The 25,735-nt window shown below is 42.6% G+C and overlaps 1 protein-coding gene across 1 annotated transcript in view; it reads right to left on the bottom strand.

Moving 5' to 3' along the window:
- The window catches only part of Setx (senataxin), a 59,615-nt gene extending 34,340 nt beyond the window's left edge, over positions 1–25,275 (bottom strand). Inside the window, exons 1-10 of the mRNA XM_051166137.1 lie at positions 25,115–25,275; positions 24,364–24,478; positions 20,206–20,395; positions 19,232–19,442; positions 15,219–15,328; positions 9,586–9,805; positions 8,634–8,753; positions 5,616–5,787; positions 5,406–5,493; positions 958–5,019 (exon numbers count right to left, since the gene is read on the bottom strand). Coding sequence (XP_051022094.1) covers positions 958–5,019; positions 5,406–5,493; positions 5,616–5,787; positions 8,634–8,753; positions 9,586–9,805; positions 15,219–15,328; positions 19,232–19,442; positions 20,206–20,382 — 5,160 coding nt within the window. The 5' untranslated portion in view covers positions 20,383–20,395; positions 24,364–24,478; positions 25,115–25,275. The remainder of the gene's footprint in view (positions 1–957; positions 5,020–5,405; positions 5,494–5,615; positions 5,788–8,633; positions 8,754–9,585; positions 9,806–15,218; positions 15,329–19,231; positions 19,443–20,205; positions 20,396–24,363; positions 24,479–25,114) is intronic.
- Positions 25,276–25,735: the final 460 nt, after the last annotated feature.

The raw sequence follows: 25,735 nt of genomic DNA on the forward strand, positions 1-25,735 counted from the left end.
AAAAAAAGAAAAGAAAAGAGCCGGGCGTGGTGGCGCACGCCTTTAATCCCAGCACTCGGGAGGCAGAGGCAGGCGGATCACTGTGAGTTCGAGGCCAGCCTGGTCTACAAAGTGAGTCCAGGATGGCCAAGGCTACACAGAGAAACCCTGTCTCGGAAAACCAAAAAAAAAAAAAAGAAAATATGATTACTCCTACGCCCAAGTTTACAAAAGACACTGCTAGTATAAAAAGGCCATTTTACACTTTTCTTTTTTTCAAAAGAGTGACATTTGGGGCTTAAAAAGAATTTTATTTTACATAATAGTTATCTAAATCTGCAACTGGCCTTCAGTTTCTCTCATGTAACTATTCACCAAGGACTCCTAGGGCTACACTGCTTCTGTACAAAGTTAAGCAGTCCCTCCTCAGAGGAGTGGACACAGCCCCAGCAACACACTACACATCATCTCTGGCTACAAACACTCAGAAAGGGCTTTCCTGCCATGTACTACACCAGCCCAAAAAGGAGGGGCGAGGCTGTACTGAAGAGGCCCCTCCCCTCTCCAGGGAGAGAGTAAACAACATTACAACCTAACCAGGTTAAGCCTCAAACCAGAGCCATATTTTCAGTCTCCACTAGTCAAATACTCTAAAATGTACCCTACCACATTTCCATATCCACAGCTACCACCAAGGCCACCATCATTTTTCCCCAAGTTGCTGTACCTAACCCGTAATTAATCTGCTGTATCCGTTAGCCTTTCTATTTATTCTCTACCCAATAGCCAAGGATGCTATGCAAGGAATAGACTAGTGTGTATCACCTACTCCCTGGTCTAAATACTGACCAACTCAAAGCCCTCCAACATCTCATTGAAATGAGTATAGACTCAAACAAAAGCTTATGGGGCTATATGCTCGTTATTATTTCTCTGACCTTTACCTACAGAAGGGGCAAATAATTAAAGCATACTTACTGTTTCAAAAGCATTCAATATAATCAAAGGGAGAAAAACATTGAAATATTCTACGCAATCTTGAAATCGTACAGGCACGGGTCTTGAGATAGACTGACAGAGACTTGTTGGGGCACCACATTTATCAAAGTTCAAAAACATATGGTATTTCCATTTTAAGACCTCTTTAATGAAGGTGTCAAAGATAGACTGCGATGGTGAGAAAATGTTCACTGCAGAGGAAGCTGACATAGGCTTGTTCTCAGTAAGTGTTGGCTTGTAACTCTGTTTGTTGGAACTGCTTGGAGTCTGAAAATGAAAAATATTGCATAAACTTTTCACCTCAGCTACTGGCTTCTGAGACATCACAGATGAGGGTGGTGTCACCTTTAAATTCAGCAGTGCCCCACCTGACTTATTTTTTAGTGCTGACTGAAGTGTGGTACTCTCCAAAGACTTGGAAAGATTGGCAGTTCGCGAAGCACTGCTTGAGCTAAATATCTTGGTCGTAGTTCTCAAGGGCCTGGCAGAAAGAGGCAAGCCAGGCTTCCGGAACACGTCATCACCTGCTGCCTTAGCTTCGGTGTGTCTTGGACAGTATTCACCCAGGTCTTTCGCAGTTTCAACGCAGTCTTTGTACTTACACCTAGTAGCACTCAAAGACTCCAACTGAGGCCGACTTACACAATCTTCTCTCTGAACTGTATCTTTATGAGCCACTACAATGGGTTTACTATTTTCCAACTGTGAGCATAGATCCATATCTTGAGGATCGTGTTGTGTTAAGAATAAATTATCATAATCTGTATCACTACTGGATTCTGGCTCTGTGGCTTTCATTGCTGCCACCTCTGCAACTTGCACTGTGAAGGCATCTCTATCCACAGGGTCCTCTGAAGTAGAGACCATCACGACATCTGTCGGCACTCCTCCACTTAATATTCTAGACTCACACTGTTCCAAAAGACAAGTTACATCAGCCATCTCAAGATCAGAGATGTCTTTTTCCACTTCTGGTTCGGAAGGCATGCAGTTTGCTAATTGTTCTTCATTACTGCTGGCAAGTGGCTCACCTCCTCTATCACTATCTGGCCCATCAGAGTCTGACACAAGTACATCTGAACCCTGAACCGTGCATGACACTGTTGCAGTATCAATATTTTTGTAATCAAAGTCTCGTTTTTGATGTGCTCTAGACCTCATAAGCCTTTGAAACTGAAGATCCTGACTAGTCAGAAGCTTATTATTTTTGATGGAAAGAGTCTGAGGAGAAACTAATTTAGCCTTCTTCGGGGCTTCAACTACTCCAACAGTCTTACCATGGTCACGTAACTGGACTATACACTCCAGAGACCTCTGGGACAACTCAAATGCCTTCCGAGGAGCTTTTTTCAGACGAAGTTTTTCAACTGTTGAAGTTGGCTCTGGACACTGGCGAAATTTCTTTGGTGGAACAATAGCAGGAGCAGTTCTACAGCTTATGTAGCACGAATTCTTATTCTGTCTTCGTCTGGTGTCTGAATGTGTTTTCTTTGTAGCCTTAGAAGCTGGAACTTTCTTAACAGGCTTTGAGTGAGTACGAGGCTTTGTAGACTTCTTCTGGGAAACTGTAGAATCTCTCTCAACACTTGAAGTAGGAGCTGATGTCCCTGTGTCTGTCCTTTTTAAACCACTTCCAGTAAGTTCTCTGTCATCAGCCAGCTGTTCAGTTCCGACAGAAGAGGAAGGCCTCTGAGGATCTTCAACTGTAACTGTGTCACATCGTTTTCTCTTAGGTTTTTTCACTCCAGTTTTACAAAGTTCATCAGCAGAAACACTACTGTGTGGTTCTGCATGCTCTTCAACATCCTCTGCTCGGTTTCTAACAACCGCCTCCGACACAGAGTCTGCGCCACAACCCAAGGTATTGTTTGTACTATCAGCTACACGGGTTACACAGCTCTTCCCTCCCTCTTGAAGGGTGCTCTTGCTGTCTTCTTTATCATCTTGCCAGACTGAAAACACTTCAGATAAACTTTCAAACTCAAAAACCTGAGATTCAGAGTCCTCAAATTCTACAGGGCACTGTGGTTCTTCTTTAACAAGCTTCTTTTCCACGCTGGCATTAACTACCGCACCATGTTGCTCTAGACATTCTTTCTCCATGCAGACTTTGCTGCTCCATTTGATGTTTTTCTCAGTGCCACCAGTTATCTCATCATCATCATCTTCATCAGAATCCGAAATTACAATAATTTGTCCATAGCAGGAGTCAGCATTGCTTCTGCTAGCTGCCAAACATCTTTCATCATCTTTTCTTTGCAGCTGGGATGAACTATGTTTACTTGACGGATATTGAATAACAGTGGTTTGAGCTATTACACTTAAGTTGCAGAGGTCTGCTTGAGACTTGCTACTGCCTTGAGGGGGCATCTGTCCTTTTACCAAATTAGAAGTCTGCACTGTGTTCTTCCTCATTTCCTTATTTCTTGATTCAACTGTATCTCTTGGTTCAGCTAGCACCTTCACAGGGCCCTCACATGGACCAGCAGCATGGCCTCCCTGGACTTGACACTTCTTTTCACCAGAAGTATCATCCAACTTCTCACTTTTTATCTGTTTCTTTTTTAACAATGCACTGTTTTGACATTTTTGCTCTCCATGTTCGTCACTCAGAACAGTGGCTACGGCCACACCACCTGCGACAGCATCATCTTCCTGTAGACCTCTATCTTTTCCTGTACAGAAGCTCTCAAGGTCAGACACAGCTGTATGGTTCTCCAGATTGATAGTGTTACTGACCAAAGTACTTTTCCTGTGTTGCTTCCTTATGACATGTGATAACTTTGCACAAATTTCATCTTTCTGTGCTTTAGATTTTGGTTTTGAGGTTTTACTAACAGCGCAATCCTTTAATGAGACATCTTCATTTGATGTAGACACCTTTTCCAGAGAATCGGTGCTAGAATCAGTCAATGAATGTGATGATATTATTACTCCTCTGTCACATCCCCACTCTGGACCATTTCTTGAAGTACTATTCCGTGGTCTGTATGAAGAGTTTTCTTTCCCAGACCTTTCTGTGCTTATTTTAACTTGTTCGTGTGCACTTTCAGAAACAAGAGGCTCACTCTTCTGCTTCAAGCACAACTCGGCTTTTGAAAAAGGCTCCTCTTCATTCAAATCAATGCAACGCTGCTGGACATCCTCCTCCTCCTCTCTAGCACCTGCTTTACTCAATACTTGATTGCTGTCAGCTTTCACTGGCTCTTTAGAAGACGTTGGGCTGCAACTTTCCAGGCAATACATGTATTTCTTAGGCTTCCTGTCTATTTGTTCACTTTCTTCTTTAAAAGATGGAGGGGTTTTACATGTAGAAGTTGGCTCCCCAAAAGTGCTATATTGGGGCATTTTCAATTTTATATTTCTAATTATTTGTTTCAAACATGTTTGTAACTCATGGGTTTCTTGAGTAGTCAACTGCCAACCCAGAGATAAATTTCCTCGAAGGAATAAGTTAAGTTTATCCCAGAACCGCTTACAAAGTGTTTGCTGACCAAGCTGATAACCTTCTTTGAGGAGACCCCTAATCAACTGCACACACGCAAGCTGGACAGAGTTAGACTGCACTGAATGCAACGTCAATGACATTACTGCTGCTCCTTTGGGGGGATTTCCAGGTGACTTCTCGCAACTCCGTGCAAATGCGGTGGTAGGAAGCTTGGCACATTTCACAATAGCTTCTACCCACTGCTGAGAACTCACCCACAGCAGATGCAAACACTTTTTATTTCTATGGAGTTCAATCACAGATATTAAAATCAGAATAAAAAATTCAGTGACTTTGTCACACACAGCTTCTTTCTGGTTGAGGACATCTTTGACCTCAGAGTATAGATGATGAATAACTTCTACTATGTAAGCCACACCCAAATCCTTAAGATCCATGAGTGATTGAACAAAAGGTATGAACCACAGAAAGGTGCTGTTATGAAGACGCATATCTTGACCAATATCTGACTGAAGTACACTGGCTAAAGTCTCCATTTCTTCATACATGTTAGGACAGTAATCGGGACAAATGGCAGATCTCCACCCTGAATCCTAAAATGAAAAAAGAATCAACAGTCAGATAAACAAGTATCATGATAAGTGTCAACACACAAACTGTAGAAAAGGATTACATTCTGCAGCTTTCCTCTTCTGGTCTACTGTACGTTGTATTTAACGTAATTTGATTATAAAATTGCTTCAAGAAAATGCAAATTCATACCTTCATATACTTCAGCCTTCCTGTCAGTGGGCTTGATTACTACCACTCTACCAAAACATTCCCCTTGGTTAGAGTTCATGTTCCCCGTGTGAAATGCATCAGTCCCACTAGAGGGTTTTTGTGAAACAGTGTCAGACCACATGTCAGAGTCAGCACCAAGTCACTACATGGAGCACTGTCTCTACAGTGTCACTATATCTTTTAAAATGTTATATACCTTTTTGGTCTTTTCAGGATTATAGTTATAGACAATCTGGCTGCACGTCACCATATCATCAAAATCTGGCTCCGGTTCTAACTTGGTCCTTAAATATTAAGAATAAATAGAAATTACTGAAATGAAAGGGTTTGGAGGAAAGGATAAAAAAAACCTTCTTGGTAAATCAGTTACAACACATTATGTTTAAAATTCTAACATTTAGCCAACCTTATGGAGCTGTTCCGTATATTCTGGATCTCTCTGTTGTAGCTCACATTGTTAATGATGGTTTGAAATGCTTCAATAGGGTCAATAAGTTGACCCCACACCTTAGACCCAAGGCGATCCAGAATCACCATGAAACAGTGTAATGCTGGCCAGAAAGGATCCATGCTGTCATCTGAAATAAAACAAGCAATTTCTAAATTAATATTGAAAATTAAATATTCTTTTGTTTGGTTTCTGTTTTTAGCTTTTCAAGACAGGGTTTCTCTATGCAGCCTTGGCTGGCCTTAAACTCACAGAGATCCCTCTGCCTCTGCCTCTCCAAGTGCTGGGATTATAGGTGTGCACCACCACGCCTAGCTGAGAATTAAATATCCTTTTTTTTAAAGATGCACTTATTGATAACAATTGAATTGTAATCTGAATAAATTAATAAATTGTTTTAAAAGACGCATTTATTATTTATACAGTATTCTGCCTGCATGCCAAAAGAAGGTTCCAGATCTCATTATAGATGGTTGTGAGTCATCCATGTGGTTGCTGGGAATTGAACTCAGGACCTCTGAAAGAGGAGGCAGTGCTCTTAACCTCTGAGCCACCTCTCCAGCACGAACTAAATATTATTATTGAGGCAAATTTGAAAGGAAAATAGCAAGTAATTTAAAGTGATGCCTTTTTTTTTTTTTTTTTTTTGAGACAGGGTCTCTCTGTTAGCCTTGGCTGTCCTGGACTCACTTTGTAAACCAGGCTGGCCTCAGACTCACAGCGATCCACCTGCCTCTGCCTCCCAAGTGCTGGAATTAAAGGCGTGCGCCACCACACCCGGCTTGTGATGTCTAATTTAAAGTGAGGGTATTTTTTTTTCCCCAGACAGGCTTCTCTGTTTAGCCTTGGCTGTTCTGGAATTTTCTTTGTAAACCAGGCTGAAAGACCAGACGGCCTCTGCCCTCCCAGCACTAGTATTAAAGGTGTGCACTACTACTGCCTGGCCTGCAAAGTAACAACATGTTCCAAAACTATGATCTCTTTGCAAAAATAAATAAATAATGGAAAATTAACTATGTAATGAGCAACAAAACAGTCTAAGTAAATGCAACTTCATTACCATTTTGCCATGGCTAAAATAATCCTTCCTAATCAACTTAAGCTCTCCCACAAGTTTATGCCCACACCTCTAAATGGTGAGTAACAGGGAACAGTGCGGGCTACAAATGCTTAGTAAAGGAACTTGCTGCCAAGCCTGGGAACCTGAGTCTAATATCCAGATCCTCTTTCTCTCTCTCCTATGCCCCTTCTCTCTCACTCTCCGTGCGTGCGTGTGTGTGTGTGTGTGTGTGTGTGCGTGTGCGCGCGCTCTCGCATGTGTCTTATTCCGTACTACATCAATGTTCCCAGCTCCTGAATTCCCAGAGTACTCTGTGGAGGCCAGGGTGACATCTTACTCAGTGTTTAGGTGCCTCTGACCTTCAGCTTTACTTCTCAGACCTTTCAAACTCTTGTTGGTATTTGTACTTCAAGGCTGGGACAGAACACAGGGCCTATCATTTTCAACTAAAACTGCTTATCTCATCTCCTGTGCAGACCTCCTTACGTATTTTGTAGCCTTCAGAACCTCTGATGGTGCCTTATATTTAGTAAGAGCTCAAATAAGGAAGAAAATAGTCATGTGAGAACTACTATGAAAAGTTTAAGAACTGACTTATACTTGAAACTGTGTGCAGACGCAGGCAAAGAAATAAACAATTTATGAAGTTTATGCTATAATCCATTATTAGTAGTGCACTCTAGCAAGAAAATGTACACCATCAGAAAGAAATAGTGCTATCTCTTCTAGAATCTTGATATAAATCTAGATATAAACAGACTGAGTTTATATCTCCAGTCAACATTCTAGAAGGTAGTGAGGATTATTTTCATAGGTTCTGACACGCTTGCTCTTTACTGATGGACTCCTTCTTCAGATCCCCTACCATCAGCTTAGCACAGCCCTCAGCAAAGGCTGGGGTCTGATAAATAGCACAACTATATATTACAGGCTTCCTGTCCTTTCCTTTTTTAGGGGGAAACGGGTGTGCAGCTAGTTATTTTTTTGAGACAGAGTCTCACCATGTAATGCAAGCTGGTTTCAAATTCATGTTCTTCCTGAATTGTAAGTTCCTAGTTTCATTTTCCAGCCATCTAGAGCAGATTGTGATGATGAAAATGTTATGGGTCTATACGGTCTAGTATGCACTGAGACTTGAAAATATGGCTAGTAGAACCAAGCACAGTGATACATGTTTTTAATCCCAGCACTCGGGAGGCAGAGGCAGACAAATATCTATGAGTTCGAGGCCAGCCTGCTCTACAAAGAGAGTTCAGGACAGCCAAGGCTACACAGAGAAACCCTGTCTCAGAAAACAAAAAGACAAAACAAATAAAATATGGCTAAGTGGGAATAAAAAACTGGATTTTTATTTCAATTAGTTTTTAATAACACTGCATGTCTGGTGGTTATTATGTTGGACAGTGCCACTCTAGAGAACCAGAGACCAATGAAGCACCAAGCAAAGGTGCTTCAAAGGGAAGCACTGCTCTCTTCCTACTGTGAAGTGACATCCTTTTACAAATGGATCTCCCAGACTCTGGTCTGCATTTAGTAAAAGTAAGGTAACTTCTCTGGCCTCACTTCCTCTAGCAAAGAAAGGTGCTAAATTAAAGTCTAAAGGGGTCCTTTGCAATTTCAAGTCTAAATCTGTGCGCTAACTCAGTTAATTCCTGGGTTACACTCTGTCCTGGAGCACTCTCTCAGCATGTCTGAGGCCCAAAGGTTTTTTTTTTTCTCCACACTCTTACAACCCTAACTACAGGGTTTCTTTGTGTGTATCCCTGGCTGGCCTTGAACTCACAGTGGTCCCCCTGTCTCTGTCTCAGAGTGGGGGCTGCAATTAAAGGTGTGCAATATTACCACTTGGCAAACCAGTATTTTAAAAAGTACACTATCATGCTAGTCAAAAGTATTTAGCAAGTAAAGCATATTACCATCCGATTGCCTCTCCATGGTGTGAAGAATTGATTGCATAAAATCATTTTGTTTGTCTGAGCCCAACAACAGTGAATCCATGGCTTGCTCCTCAAGAATAGTCAGCAGCATGCAAATACCTGTAAAATTATTCTAGTTTATTGGATTGATGAAATAATACTATGTTCAATGTTTTCTTAGCTGGCAAAAAGAAAGCAGGACAAGAAGTCAGAACAGAAGCCAGCTCCTCTGACAGCTGAGGTGCTTCACACACCACCCCCCAACAACAGAACTTGACACTTTCTCTAGTGCAAAACAGGAAAGCAGAGCTAGCCATGGTAGGTGGTCTCCTTTCTTTCTTTTCTTTAAGATCATTTATCATGTATACAGTGCTCTGCCTGCATGTACACCTGCAGGCCAGAAGAGAGCACAAGATCACATTATAGATGGTTGTGAGCCACCATGTGGGTGCTGGGAATTGAACTCAGTACCTCTGGAAGAGCAGACCGTGCTCTTAACCGCTGAGCCTCCGGCCCGGTAGGTGACTCCTAAGATAACTACCACACAACTTGTACTTCACAAAACCTAAGATGCCACAAGCATCCACGTTATGTATAGTTCATATTCCACTAAAGAATAAAACTGCTACCAACTATGAAATATAATTTTAAGAAACTAGAAACGGCAGACAATGCTAATATCTCTTACCACCTAGAAATATTTACACTATTAAAAAACAGTAACACACGGACACTTTTACTTCAGACAAAAGACTCACTTGCCAGGGGTTGAAAATGCACCTGTTTGGAAAGCATCTAGAATAAATAATAGTAAGACAGAAAATAGTTAAGCTAAATTTAGCAAGTGAAGAAGAACTGGGAACCATGAAATCTTGTAGTAAGGAAATGGCCCAGAGGTTGCTTTGTGCTCAGGACACTGAGGAAGACATGTCTGTGCAGGAACGATACTCACCTAACCAATAGTTTTTGTAGTTGGTAGTATCATACATGTGTGCAGGCAAAAGGATCAGTTTGCCTTTTTCAAGCACAGAAGACGTGTAAATGTCTGGACTTTCCAAAAGCCCCAACTCAATGACTTTAAAAAGGCAAGTTAAAACTTCCTGTAAGTCATAATAGTCATCTCTGTCCACCTTGCCCAGGTTTCTTGCAGTCAGAATAGCCCATCGCCGAACCTAAGTAATTGCATTATAAGTAACATTAATGTTTAGTCAATGAACAATGATCTACTCTGAGCAAGATACAGATTTCAGAAGACATCAAAGGGTATTACTGTAATGTATGGATCTTATTTTATCCTGACTCAAACAAACTATATCATTTAGTAAACAATCATCATTTTCATTCATTTAAACACTAGCAGGAACCTGTCCTATGTTAATATCTATTTCATTTAGTATTATTATATTTCAAGTATTTGGCAATTCTTTTTCCAGTCATTCCACCAATTGTTTCTCGTCCCTTACATTTTAGGTATTTCTATTAGAAGCAATCGACTTAAAACATCCATTTTTCTCAGTCACAGACATAGGGGAGGAGAATAGGGTAAAAAGCAGGAGGGAGGGAGGAACGGGAGGATACAAGGGATGGGATAACAATTTAGTTGTAATATGAATAAATTAATTTTTTAAAAGTAAAAAAAAAAAAAAAAAAAAAAGACTTCCATTTCTGCCTCTGTCCTTAGGGTGATGCCTTCTGCATGTTTACGCTCTGATCTCCTCGGATTACCTACAGCAAGTCACTGACATTCACTTCCTTTGAACCTGGCTTTTTTCTCCACTGTCTTGAGACATGATTTCACTCTGTAACCCAGGAAGCCTGGAACTCACTATGTAGACCAGACTGGCCTAAAACTTGTGGCATCTTCCTCCTTCAGCCTCCCAGGCACTGGGATAACTGGTATAAACCACATGCCCAACCTAAACTCTGATTTCAGGTTGTATTTTTATAAAAGGGCTTTTACATCCACATTAACAATAATCAGCCTCGTTTTCTCTTTTGAGAATTCCCTCACATTTGTCTTTGATGCTCTTTCACTATTCAATATAGGTTTGGAGTTTCCCTTCTCTCCCCTTCTGAGGTCTTCACAAGTTCTCTGTGGTTGTCTCCACTACTTCCTTGTTCTATTTTTACCTTTTCAGATTTCTTACATCTATTTTAACACTACCATCCTGCTACTGTTCACAGGCATCTCAAGTCTTTACAGTCTATCTTCTTTCCAGGATTTGCTCGATCTGGTCTTCAACCAGTAACACATTCTCTTTCTTTCTTTCCTTGTTTTGTTTTGGAGTTTTTTGTTTTTTGGTTTTTTTTTTTCCGTTGTTTTGTTGTTGTTTTGAGACAGGGTTTGTGTAGCTCTAGCTGTCCTGTACTTTCTTTGTAGACCAGGCTGGCCCTGAACTCGAATGATTCACCTGCCTCTGCCTCCCTGAGTGTCGGGATTAGATGTGTGCACCCACCACCACCAGGCCAAATAATTCATTGTCTGAAACATACATAGGTACTCATTTTTATATCAAATACACTAATGTCTTTTTCTCTTCTTTTAAGACAGGGTCTCCTTGGGGCTGGAGAGCTGGCTTAGTAGTTAAGAACACTTACTGCGGGCAGATCTGGGTCCAGGGGTTCTGCTCAAACCATGGTACCAGCCAAGGACAATACGTGCAGTAAACATCGAACTCCTACCCAGATCTAGGCAATGGACAGGACATTCTCCACAGTTGAGTGGAGAGTGGGGACTGACTTTCACATGAACTCTAGTGCCCCGTATCTGACCACGTCCCTTTGATGGAGAGGCCCAGTGGCACTCAAGGGAAGGATAGCAGGCTCCCATGAAGAGACTCGATACCCTATGATCAATCATATACAGGGGGAGGAGGTTCCCCTCAGTCACTCATAGGGGAGGGGAGTAGGGTGATAGTGGAAGGGAGGGAGGGAGGGAGGAATTGGAGGATACAAGGGATGGGATAACAACGAAAATGTAATATGTTTGTTTGGGGTTTTTTTGTTTGTTTTTCGAGACAGAGTTTCTCTGTGTAGCCTTGGCCATCCTGGACTGAGATGTAATATGAATGAATTAATATATATATATAAAGAGCACTTACTGCTCTTCCAGAGGACCTGGGTTCAATTCCCAGCACCCACATGGCAGCTCACAACTGTCTGTAACTCCAAGATCTGACACCCACAGACATACATCCAGGCAATATAATCAATTTTTAAAAAAAAAAAAAAAAAAAAAAAAAAAAAAAAGGCAGGGTCTCCTGTTTATCCCTAGCTGATCTAGAACTTGCTCCATAGCTGAGGACGACCTGAACTTCTCCATTACCACATGCTAAGATTCCACAGATATGCTCTGCCATGCCTGGTTCATACAGTGATAGGGATCACACTCAGGGGCTTATGCATACTAGACAAAGCACTCTGACTGAGCTACAGCCCTAAGGATTTAGTCTCCAGGTCAGAAAGCAGAAACAAAGAGGGCGAGACTGAATTTTCCCTCCAGCAGCCTGAGCAGAGGCACAGTACTAAAGTCATCAGAAGTGTTTAGCTAGTCCCCAGACTCCTAGCTAAGTGTCTTAGAGTACCATGCTGTGTAGTCCTGGCTGTCCTGGACTCACTTTGTAGACCAGGCTGGCTTCAAACTCACAGCAATCAGCCTGCCTCCGCCTCCCAAGTGCTGGGATTAAAGGCGTGCGCCACCATGCCTGGCCACCTTATTCCTTTTTCATCTGATCTAAAGCCAGGCAGCAGAAGTGGATCATGCCCTTACATATACACCATTCAAAAGAACTTATCAGGCCAGAGTTTCTCCCAGCTCTCAAGTTCCTCAGAAGTTGATCTTAGCAGAAAAGCCAACAAAACTGGTTCCAACAATACATCTCAACAATTATTTCATATTTTTCAGGGACTTGGTTGTTTTAAGTTCATGCTACATGAAGGGATTCTGTGTTCCCTCAACTATAACCAGCCCCCCTTCTATCTACACTCTTTTTCTAACGTGTACATTGGGACTGCCTCCTCCAGTGTTCAGTCCAACTACATAGCATCAGCCTTTTGTCACACAAAATGTTCTATGAGCTCAGTCATCAAGACTGCAAGTGTTTGGCCCAGGACATGGCTGTGATGAGACCTGTGTCTCAGAGTTTGGGACCTGAAATGTCCTCTAAAGGCCCAGGTGCTAAAAAGCTTAGTTTATGGGTTCAGTTTAGTGTGCCTAAAGCCCTGCTGCCTATCCCCCATTTCAACAACAATAAGAACAAAAAACAAAAAACTCAGTCCTTGCCAGGAGGTGGTGACACACACCTTTCATCTCAGCACTTGAGAGGCAGAGGCAGATGAAACTCTTTGAGTTTGAGGCCAGCCTGATCTACAAAATGAGCACAGGACAGCCAGGGCTGCACAGAGAAACGCTGTCTCGAAAAACCAAAAACCAACCAAACCACAAAAAAAAAAAAAAAAAAAAAAAAAAAAACCATCAGTCCTCAACACTATCAGGAAGAGGTAGAACCTTGGCCAGGTGTGGTGGCGCACGCCTTTAATCCCAGCACTCGGGAAGCAGAGGCAGGAGGATCCCTGTGAGTTCCAGGCCAGCCTGGTCTACAAAGTGAGCCTAGGACAGCAAGGCTACACAGAGAAACCCTGTCTCGAAAAACAAAAACAAACAAACAAACAAACAAAAAAACAAAACAAACAGCAGAGAATGAGGGAGGTCTTCAGGACACTGGAATATGCCTTCAAAAAGAACAGCAACACAGGGCTGCTTTTTCACTCTTACCATGAGATAAATGGTTTTCATCTGTCACAGACCTCCTACATCCGTGAGGTGCTGCGACAGGTTAACTAATCTTGAATGAACTCTCAGAGTACTAAACAAAGTGAATTATCTCCAGTATTTATTATAGTAATAGGAAGCTAACACAGCTGCTTTTTCTATAGGTACTTGTTTTTTAAAAAACTAGTATTCTAGCCAGGTGTGGTGGTGCACACCTTTAGTCCCAGCACTTGGGAGGCAGAGACAGGCGGATCTCTTTGAGTTTGAGGCCAGCCTGGTCTACAAAGTGAGCCTAGGACAGCCAAGGATACACAGAGAAACCCTGTATTGAAAAACCAAACCAAAACAAAGCTAGTAATCTGGGCATGCAAAAGCAGGTGAATCTCTGAGTTCAAGGCCAGCCTGGTCTACAGAGTAACTGTGCAAAATAAAAAAAAAAAAAAAAAAAAAAGCCACCATCCAACCAAAAATCCCAGCATTAATTAGTTTCCTGTAGTTTTGTCAACCCCTTGAGTATACTTCTAATTCCTATTATCATGCATAAATTCCTCGTTGTCTATAGGATTTAACACTTACTACTCTGGACTTCTCTTCTATTGCTGGTCCACAGAAACACCTAGCCTGACTACCTCACCATCTCTTCTCATTTGTCTACAGACGAGAAGAAACAGATGCCCCATCATCTTGATTGAAAGTCCATTACTATTGTTCCTTTTATTTGTTTTTGTTTTGTTTTTTTTTTCCCTGACACAAGGTCTCACTATGTAGCTCTTACTGTCCTGGAACTGTGTAGACTAGGCTGGCCTAGTCTCAGAGAGAGCCAACCATCTTCTACTTCCTGAGAGCTGGGATTAAAGGTGTAAACGCTACACCCAGCAGTATGCTCTTTTTTTTTGCTGGAGGCTTAAAAACATAGCATCTTCTCTTTCCATATGTTGGCAGGACAGCCTATCTCAGCAACTGCCTTAGAACACTGGCTCCAGTCTACCCGCTAGTGTGCACAGGCTGCCTCATGGTCTCCATGCTTAGGGGTGATGACTGCATCTGTTCTTGTCCACTCTCTGAACTCTATGTCTTTCTTCAGCTCTAGTATCTAGGAACTTTTCTTATTCCAAGCTTTCCCACACAATCCCTCCCTCTTCAAACTCAATTAGCAAAAAAACTAATATTTTAAATGACATTTCCATGTGTTTCAGCAACCAAGTGAGAAAAGTAAGAACCTTTCATTAATTCAGTTTGACACTATGCTAGTTAATTTTATTAATTTGACACAAACCTAGATATATCTGGAAAGAGGGAATCTTATTGAAAAACTGCCTCTATAGGGCTGGGTCCTGTCTTAATGACTGACATGGAGGGCCCATGGGCAGAGGGTCCTGGGTTGAAAAGAAAGCAGGCTGAGCAAGCCAGCAGGCAGCGTCCTCCATGGCCTCTGCTTCAGCTCCTGCTGCCAGGCTCCTCTCTTGGGTCCCTGCCCTGCCTTCCTTTGACGGAAGTGATGTGGCAGTGTGCTATGCAGTAAATCCCTTCCTTCCAACGTTGCTTTGGTCAATGCTTTATCACAGCAACAGAGCCCTTGACTAGTCCGACAACCAGACTACTTCTCTTACTGTCTTTTAAACTCACGTGTCAGCCATGAGCTGGTACTCCCTGCCCTCTGTAACTCAAGGTACTCAAAGCATGTAGCATCCTAGTTACACGTAAGTTAAAACAGTCAAAATTCTAACCAATATATCAAACAAAAGACTACATATAGGGCTACCTAACATGTATAAAGTAAAGCCAATATAGCATTGCCTACCACTCATACTCACCATTTCATTGGGATGAACCAAAAATAAATAGATCCCTGGATATTTGTCAAAAACCTGAAAGGAGCAATTGGTTTGTTCCATTTGACACAGTGCTTCCACACAGAGTTCATCTAAACAGAAGAAAAGACAGTGATTTAAACTGAACCTCTGCTTAAGGCCCTAAAAACTGGTTCCTAGGTTGTTTTGTAAATAAATGTTACTTTTTTAAACAAAGGTATTAAAGATGCTGATGGTGCCGGGCGTGGTGGTGCACGCCTTTAATCCCAGCACTCGGGAGGCAGAGGCAGGCGGATCACTGTGAGTTCGAGGCCAGCCTGGTCTACAAAGTGAGTCCAGGACAGCCAAGGCTACATAGAGAAACCCTGTCTCGAAAAACAAAACAAAACAAAAAAAAAAAGATGCTGATGGTAATTGCTGGACCAGTATTTACCTGGTTACTTTTGAGGGGTGCTGGAAATCAAACCCAGTTCCTGAGGCACACTAGGCAAACAATCTGCCACTGAATTACATTCGGGCTCTAACAATTTATTCATCGTGAATACGCATGGGATTATGCTCTTATTTTCAATTTACTAGAACACATATACTTTGTGTAATTATCTCCAAAGAATATCTTAGGAGCATGGTTACAGGTCCAGTGTCTTGCATTTGATATTTGGTCCATCTGACTTGGAGTAAAAACAAGTGAGTTCCTCCTCCTAATAGCTAGGCATCCCAATTTTATTTATTGGTCAATTAACTTCCTCTATTTAAAAATCAATTTTAATTTGTCAATCTTCAAAAAATAGTATATTAGTAATAGTAATTAGCTTTGGAGGACAATTATGAATACGTCAGCTTACAGGGAATTCATGCAATACTTTTTTATACATGAAAGTATAAACAGTCTTCAAGCTTATATACTTTTATGAATTTTTAAATTTTTAAAAAATATTTTTATTTTATGTTTATGAATATTTTACCTACATGCAAGTTTGTATACCACAAAGATCTGCTGAGCCCAGAAAAATCAGAAGGGAGTGAGGTTCAGATCCCTGGGATATGGAGTTATGTGGGTGCTGGGAACTGAACCTAGGTCCTCTGCAAGAGCAGCAAGTGCATTTAATTGCTCGGCTGTGTCTCCAGCCCTGACATTTGTAAGTACACTATTCTTTAATGGATGTTCAAAGGGCTGGAGGGTTTGCTGTGATGTTAAGAGTACTGGCTACTCCACTCGGGAGTCAGAGGCAGGCGGATCGCTGTGAGTTTGAGGCCAGCCTGGTCTACAAAGTGAGTCCAGGACAGCCAGGGCTACACAGAGAAACCTTGTCTCAAAAAAAAAAAAAAAAAAAAAAAAGAGTACTGGCTACTCTTCCAGAAGACCTGGAATTTGATTCCCAGCACCCACATGGTGGCTCACAGACCATTTAAAATCCAGTTCCAAAGGGTTTAAAGGGTCCAACAACTTCTTCCAGCCTCCTTGGGTAGCTGCACGTATGTGGTACATTAGATACACATGCAGGCAAAGCACTCATACCCATACAAATATTAAATAAAAATTTTAAAAGGCTTTGTTTTAGTTTAAAAATCAAGTTACTTAGAATTTAGTAATTTATCTAATCAAACGCACAGCTCAGTAGCACAGGCTTATAGTCCCAACACTCCAGAGGGAGGTAAGTCTCTCTGGAGGCCACGGCCAGCATGGTTTATGTGGTAAGTACTGGGCCAGCCAGGGTTACAAAGCGAGACACGCTCAAAAAGGCAACTTAATCAAATCTTTGTATGTACTTTTCAGAAAATAAAATTAGAGGGAAAAAATTTAAAATGCATAAAGTGTGTGTTTTATATTTAAAAAGTAACTAAATGGTCTCCAGTCGCATGACCAAAAAAACCAAAACTATATAGATGGGCCTAATGACACAAGCCTGTAATCCCAGCTACTGGGGAGGATATGAAAGGAACTCAAATCCAAAGCCTGCCTAGGCTAAAGAATGAAGTCCAGGCTACTTAGTAAGACCCGGCCTTAAAATAGACAATACTAAGCAGGCTAAGGATATAGAGTGCTTGCCTAAGGTATGCACAATCCTGGGTTCAATCCCCAGTACAGCACCAAAAAACAAGCTGTATGTGTGCAAATAGATTTCTGGATTAAGAGAAAAAAATAAAACCAAATTCAATGTGTTGTCCCTAGTGACTCTAAGACATATTGGCCCCAAACCACATTTGCAAGTATTGAGAATATTGGGCTGGGCGTGGTGGCGCACGCCTTTAGTCCCAGCACTTGGGAAGCAGAGGTAGGCAGATCGCTGTGAGTTCGAGGCCAGCCTGGTCTACAAAGTGAGTCCAGGATAGCCTAGGCTACACAGAGAAACCCTGTCACAAACAAACAAAACAAAACTATTGAGAATATTTGGGCTATATACCAGATGTCCTAAGGTGTTCTTTATACCTGTGTGTTATTGACCTACATTCTCCTCCCAACTCTGGGGGCTATGCTTGGACTCTTTGATTTTAAAGCAATTCATAATAAGAGATGTAAAGAAACACCCAAACTGGAACTACCACAGCATTACATGCCAACTAATTAATAAAAACTGCCTCAGACCAGTGGTGTAGTTTTGTTTGCTTTGAGGTCTCACATAACTCAGGCTGGTCTGCAAGTTTCTATGTGACCCAGAGACTTTGGTTCCTACTTCCACCTTCCTAGTAGTGGCATTACAGGTATATACCACTTCTGGTTAGAGAAGCAGTCCTCAACTTGTGGGTCAACACTACTTTGGGAGTAGAGTATCAGATATTTATGTTGCAATTTGTAACAGTAGTAAAATTAAAGTATGAAGTACCAACGAAATAATTTTATGGTTTTAGTCACCACAACGTGAACTACATAAAAGGGTCACAGCGTTAGGAAGGTTGGGAATCACTGAGGTGAGGTAGAGGCCACTAGTTTTCAGAGCTATTTTGTCCCTCCCCTCTTACGACAATGTCTAGAGACTTTTTTGGTTATAGCACTAACAAGGTAGGGGAGGAGAAGACTCCTTGTCTGTAGGGGACAGAGGCTAGGCCTGCTACTAACAATCTCATAATGAACAGCAATGTCCTATGAAGAAATGAGCTGGTCTAAAAAGTCTGTATTGCCAAAGCTGAAAACCCTGCTACAGATAATGGTAAGAGTAAAACCTAGATCAAGAGATCCTTGTGAAAGAAAATACAGCAAAACTGCTCACTGTAGAACCCAGATGGATGGGTATACAATGCTCACTCTAATTCCTGTTTGACAACAAAGTATTAAGTATCCTAACTATATAGTAAAGCCAACAGATTTTCATCTTAGATAACCCAATTCTTTTGTTTGTTTTTGAGAAAGGGTTTCTCTGTGTAGCCTTGACTGTCCTGGACATGCTTTGTAGACCAGGCTGGCCTCGAACGCAGAGTGCTGGGATTACAGGTGTGTGCTACTGCACCCAGCTCAATAAACCAATTCTTTAAAAATATTTTTTTTTTCTATCAAGGGTATCACACATACAGCAATCTAAGTACTAGGAAGCACGTGTTATTTTATGTGAGGTATGTGTGTGTGTGTGTACTAGTATGTACCCACAGATGTGCACATGACTGGAGGAGCCCATAGAAGCCAGAAGAGGGAATCAAATCTCCTGGAGCTGCAGTTATGCGCTATGTAGTTGTGAGCCAACCAATGTGTTGGTAATCAAACCCAGGCCCTCTGCAGGAGCAATAGGTGTTCCTAACCATTGAGCCATCTCTTCCAGCCCAACAGATCCCAATATTTTAAAATATTTTATGTGTATGAATTTTGTATATATGTCTGCACCAGGTATGGCTGGTGCCCTCAGAAAACAGAATAGGATATCCGATCTCCTGACACTAGAGCTACAGATGGTTGTGAGCCACCATCTGAATGCTGGGAATTGAACCCAGATCCTCTGGAACAGCAGCCATGCTCTTAAGTGCTATGGCATCTCTTTAGTCCTAACTCCAATTCTTAACAAAACTTATCCACCCAAGATACTCACTAACACGCTCATGCAGAAGCAAGTAAGGGTACTTCAGTATTTCAAAAAGAGGAACTCGAAGCTTATTTTCAAAATCTTGGCCACTACAGTCAAAGAGCTGCTCTTCTCCGTTGTTGTCTACTATATATAACTCGTCGTCATCCTCCACCTCCGGCTTCATACACTTCTCAAAGTGATTTATGAGGCGTACGGTTTCTAGCTCCCATAAAACCTGCAGAAAGATGAAAACAGCAAGTGTTTTTTATCTTAACAAAATGTGATGTGTGTAACAATCATTCTTGTAGAAAGCTTTTTCCTCTATGCACAAAAATTTAAAATTGCCTGGAAGTGGTGGCGCACACCTTTAATCCCAGCACTCAGGAGGCAGAGGCAGGCAGATCTCTGAGTTTGAGGCCAGCCTGGTCTACAGAGCAAGTTCCAGGGTAGCCAGGGTTACACAGAGAAACCTTGAAGAATAAAACTACTGTTTAAATTTCAATTCAAGTCTATCAGTAAGTATTTACACCAACTGTTATACACTGGGAATTTATTTATTTACTTATTATTGGGTTTTTGGTTTTTTGAGACAGGGTTTCTCTGTGTAACCTTGGCTATCCTGGAGTCACTTTGTAGACCAGGCTGGCTTCAAACTCACAGTAATCCACCTGCCTCTGTCTCCCAAGCACTGGGATTAAAGGCATGCACCACCACTCCCGGCTATTTTTGGTTTTTTGAGACAGGGTTTCTCTGTGTAGCTTTGGCTGTCCTGGACTCATTTTGTAGACCAGACTGGCTTCAAACTCACAGTGATCTGTCTACCTCTGCCTCCCTAATGCTGGAATCAAAGGCCTGCACCACCATGCTCAGCTTATATATTGGGAATTTAGCTGCTAGAGCTATACTAGATTTCAAAGCTTTAGTCATAGCATCATTTCCCAGAATGCTTCTGACAGCTACACTTACTATCTTCCTAGTTAGGACCTACTGCAAATTACCTCATGTAAGAACGGCACCTCATCTCTGGCCCTGTGGTACTCGGCCACACACTCTAAGCAGTAGCAGAGGTCTTCATCAGCAGTCTGAAAGTCACCTGAGCCAGTGCTGGCTGCATAGCACTTCAGGACCTCAATGGTGGAAGTCCCACCTGGAGTACACCAACAGCAAGTACTCATTCTGGACCTGCGACTAGAAAGGAGGACACTCAGAAGAGAACAATTAACACTCCAGACTTACTCTTTATGAAGAACATGCATTTTTTTTTCCTATTTGTGATCCAAGTCTTCACCTTAAAAACTGTTTGCAAAGCCAAAATGCTCTGCTGGCCACCTTATCAACTCATCAAGCCCAAATCTGAAAGCAGAACTGAGGTGAAGCACAGTGGCAGAGCGCTAATCCCTAGATTTCATCTCCACCATCAGCAAAAAGTATGAATACATTGTTAATCAAAACATCTTAAAAGATATGTATGCCACTATGTGCCAGTACTGATGCAGAATCAGAGAAAGACACAAATTAATGTCTTCAAGATACAGCTTTTGGCATCTCCCAGTAACTTAAAATCAAAAGCTAAAAAACTTCTATATTCCTAAAAAGCAATTCTAAAAACTTCTAGAAATAAACATATAAATCTATACCAATAGTACTTAATAGTATTAAGTACACACTTAATAGTAATATTTTCTCTTATTTGACAGACATACACAAATTGCTACCCTATACTCACTGCTCTTCAATCCACTATAAACTAATAGCTACAAATGGTAACAACTTATTGCTACCAAGTTTTTTTTATATATGTGTATGATCTAATCCATGCTTCACCATCTAAACTCCAGGGTTTTCCAAGATGGTACCAGAAGAAAGGAAACCTGAAAATCTAAACATATTAAAGGTTCAAAGTAGGACACTTGTTTGGTTTTTGAAACAGGGTCTTAGTGTGTAGCCTTGGCTGGCATTGAACTCATTGTTGAAGATATTTTAGGCAATTTGTTTATCAGAATTACAAATGGCATAGAACAGAATAAAAGGCATGAAAGCCCAAGTTCAAAGCATCACCAGAAGAAATATAATACAAAAAAAAAAAAAAAGTAAAGCCAACAGAAGGCCCACTGTTGTAACAATGTACTGTGGCTGAATAGAAAGCAAATGTGCCCATAATACATAGGTTAAGGCAAGTAAAATGACAAGTGACCCTGGAGGGTCCAATACTATCAGAGTCTAAATGAAAAAGCTCCACATAGTTAAAGCTGAAACAATTTGAGTAGCACAAACATTAGCTAATAAGCCATATAATAAATCAGCACATTACAATTATGATAATACAACTAAGTGAATAAACAAGTAAAACAAAGACAGAAGGAACATACTTTCCCTAAGAATTCTAAAGAACAATAGTTATTCCCTGTCCCAGAAGGTAGAGACTAATCCTAGCCCCTCAGAGTATGAAGAAAACTTTTTTGTTTTGTTTTGTTTTGTATTGTTTTCCCGAGACTGGGTTTTTGTGTAGTCCTGGTTGTCCTGAAACTCACTCTATAGACCAGGCTGCCCTTGAACTCACAGAGATCCATCTACCTCTACCTCCTGAGTGCTAAAATTAAAGCCATGCACACACAGACAGACAGACAGACAGACACACACACACACACACACACACACACTTTCTAATGGATGTAAACTATTAGCCAGATGAAGGAAAAAGTTACAGGTATCACTGAAAGTTTTCTTTAAATTCATTCCATAAACTCCATGGCCCTAACCCACGCATTCTCATCAGGAGCCAATCTGTGACAACAGTTTCCTCATGTCTAACATAGAAATATATGCATGCATTACACAAGACAATGTATTAGTGCTGCTACATTTCATGAAAAAGGCAATTAGAGGACCAGGCGTGGTGGCGCACGCCTTTAATCCCAGCACTCAGGAAGCAGAAGTCGGTGGATCACTGTGAGTTTGAGGCCAGCCTGGTCTACAAAGTGAGTCCAGGACAGCCAAGGATACACAAAGAAACCTTGTCACAAAAAAAAAAAAAACAAAACAAAACAACAAAAACAAAACAAAGCAAAGGCAATTAGATAAAAAATTGTCTATAGTGTCTCCTTTCACTGAGAAAGAGGAGATATCAAAGACTAGGAAACCTAATCAGAACTTCTGTTTGGATATAGCAACCTAGCACTCTAAAATGCAGAGTCCATAATCTCTGCTACTAACAGGCCATTAACATAGCTGGGCCTTTAATCCCAGCATTCCTGAGGCTGGATCTCTTTGAGTTTAAGACCAGCCTGGTCTACAGAGTGAGTTTCAGGATAGTCATAGCTATGTAGAGACCTGCCTTTAAAAAGAAAAAAAAAAACAAAAACAAAAACTAGCATTAGTAAGTAAAACAAACCTTTTTGAGGCTTTAAAAACAAAACAAGCCAGGCGTGGTGGCTCACACCTTTAATCCCAGCACTTGGGAGGCAGAGGCAGGTGGATCACTGTGAGTTCGAGGTCAGCCTGGTCTACAAAGTGAGTCTAGGACAGCCAAAGCTATCACAGAAAAACCTTGTCTCGAAAAACCAAAAAAAAAAAAATTTAGCCGGGCGTGGTGGCACACACCTTTAATCCCAGCACTCGGGAGGCAGAGGCAGGCGGATCGCTGTGAGTTCAAGACCAGCCTGGTCTACAAAGTGAGTCCAGGATGGCCAAGGCTACACAGAGAAACCCTGTCTCGAAAAACCAAAAAAAAAAAAAAAAAAAAAAAAAAAATTTTTAAAACTTCCCAGGACTGGAGAGATGGCTCAGTGGTTAAGAGCACTGACTATTCTTCCAGAGGACCTGAGCTTAATTCCCGGCAACCACATGGTGGCTCACAAACATCTGTAATGGAATCTGATTCCCTCTTCTGGTGTGCATGAAAACAGAGCACTCAGTATACATAAAAGTAAAAAAATAACAAAACAAAACAAAACACACACACAAAACCCTCAATTTCTTAATACATGATTAGGTAGTTACTGCTCTCCCTCAGGACCAGAGTTCAATTCCCAGCACCCATGTCAAGCAGTTCACAGGTCCCTGTGACTCCAGCTCTAAAGAATCTCCCATCTCTGGCCTTGGCAGGCACCTGTACTCTATGAATACCTAGACACACACACACAGAGAGAGGGGGAGGGGAGAAGTAACAAATATAAAAGATAGTTATTTTCACCCAGCATAGTAGTACATGCCTTTAATCCCAGCACTGGGGAGGCAGAGACAGGCAGCTCTGACTTTAAGGCCACACTGGTCTACAAAGTGAGTCCCAGGACAGCCAAAGCTATACAGAGAATACTTGTATTGAAAAAAAGGAAAAGTTACTTTTAGACCTGCTTATGCAAGCAAACTTTCTTCATACTTCTAAACAATTTAGAATAGCTTTCCACAGATAGAAAAGGACATTTAAAGATGAGATTTCCAAAAGAACAAAGAAAAACATTTACCTTTACTGTTTCCCCTACATTGACAACGCTGCCACCCACTTTATTTCCAAAGCAGTAACCTTGGGGTCACCCTGTTCTTTCCTTTTCTGTGCTGTATCTGGGTCCTAACACCTGTCCTTCCTTCTCAGTATGGAGCCTTCACACACTGACATCATTTGCCCACCTCCAATTCTTCCTACAAAATGTTGACTGAGGTTACTGCACAAATTAGACCTCCAAAACCCGGGTTAACTCTTCCAGTTTGGGGATAAGGCGCCATGATCTTGCTTCAGTCTCTTGCTACGTACCTCCTACCTCCTCCACTTGCTCGGCCTAAAAGTCCAGAGTGTCTGTCATTTCAGGACTGCAGTTCTCCATCTGCCTTCAACACAGCCTTCGAACCTCTACAGTCCTTAATCCTAGGAATACAAGCCATCAAGTTGAGTGCTTAATGCACTCCACTACTGATTCTGAAAGAACACCTACTGAAAGCAGGGTACAACAGAACCCTGGATTGTCTTTTCCAGGGTCTTTGGGAACCTTCTTCTGTATACGTTACATTTTTATTGCCTCCCTCCCCCATAAAGGTGGTTTGGATTTCTGTTTGTCTGCTCCCACCTCAGCAATTTGAGATGTCAAGGTATGGGACCTATTCTATTATTATTATTGTTACTGTTATTTTGTAACCCTAATACTTATCAAAAAGACACATACCTTAACAAACTTCCTACAGAGAAGTGATCCTTTTTGTTGAGGTCGCTGGGCTAATCTGAATAGATGAGGCTCTGCATTCGGATATACTCCCACTTTGGCCCCCAAAACAACATTTCTGAAATTAAAAACGAAATAAAAACGGATCAAGTGGCCCTTACATTCTGCATCCCACGTGGGCCTTGCATCAACCTTGCACAGTGTCACCTGATGAGTTAGTAGGTCAGGTTAGACCACACACTACGGTGCATGAAAGGGAGCGCTCTAATACTGACCCCCTAACTTCTCCAGGGGCTGTCCCCCCCTGGGGACAAGGTGGACAACTGATCGTGTCTGCGGAGGGCGGGAGGAAGGCAGACTGCAACGTCAGGGGAACGTGCGGGGCGTGCATCCCGGTGCCCGTAGGGAATCGACGCAGGGGCCGAGCGCTGCATCCAGCCTGCCCGGAAGACCTCCCTCGCCCTGAAGCCCTCGCCGTGCATCGCAGCTCGGAGCCCGCGGCGCAGATGCCAGAACGGCAGGGTTCCCGCGGCGGGCCTGGCTTGGAGGAAGGACCCAGCGCTGCCCATCCGTGGCCGCCGCCGCTCCCGTCTGGCGCCGCTCCCCCGAAGGGTCGGGGCGGGCACCCTCTCCCGCAGGCCGCGCGCTGCACGAGAATTACCAGCGGCAAACACGCCGCGCGGCCCGCCACGCACCCGCCCGCCCGCCCGCCCGCTGGATGGTCCGCTCGCGGCCTCCCCGCCGCGCTCCTCACCCGCTCGGCCGGCCAGCCGCACGTTAGCCCACCTCCATGCCCCCGGCCGGACAACCGGCCGCAAGCGGAAGTGCAAAGTAGCGCCCAGCGCCCAACCCGCCCCCGCCGCGAGAGCGGGCCCCGCCCCTAGGCTCCCCGGCCACAGCCAGCTTGTTTTGGTATGCCAAGCGGGGGGCGGAGCCTCAGCGGAGAGCCACCTACTTGGCAGAGACCGGTGCGCTGGCGTCACTTCCGGGTTGTGAAGGCCGTCTGACCAATCAAGCGCTCCTGTCCGAAGGGGGAGTAAATTAGCCGCGGAGCCTGCTCCGCCCTTGCCCCGCCCCTTGCCCCGCCCCTTGCCCGCCCCTGGTCCAGTTAGACTCTCACTACCTGCCTGTTCCTTTCGGTTCTTCCGCTTCCTAACCGCCAAAGGCCTCCCTCACGTTTCCGTCGGATCCCTAGACAGTAAAATGCCAGCTTGAGGCAGAAAACGGTTCTGGCTCCTGCAAAAGCCTACGCGGTTTAGTCCTTGTGTTTCCAAGACCCTCTAACGGAACTCACGCAGTCACTCCAGAGTCCCCAAAGGACAGCTAGGGCCGCCCCACGATCTCTACCCTCAAAAAGGGGAACTTAAAAAAAAAA

The sequence above is a fragment of the Acomys russatus genome, chromosome 24 (genome assembly GCF_903995435.1).
Source record: "Acomys russatus chromosome 24, mAcoRus1.1, whole genome shotgun sequence".
Classification (NCBI taxonomy): domain Eukaryota; kingdom Metazoa; phylum Chordata; class Mammalia; order Rodentia; family Muridae; genus Acomys; species Acomys russatus.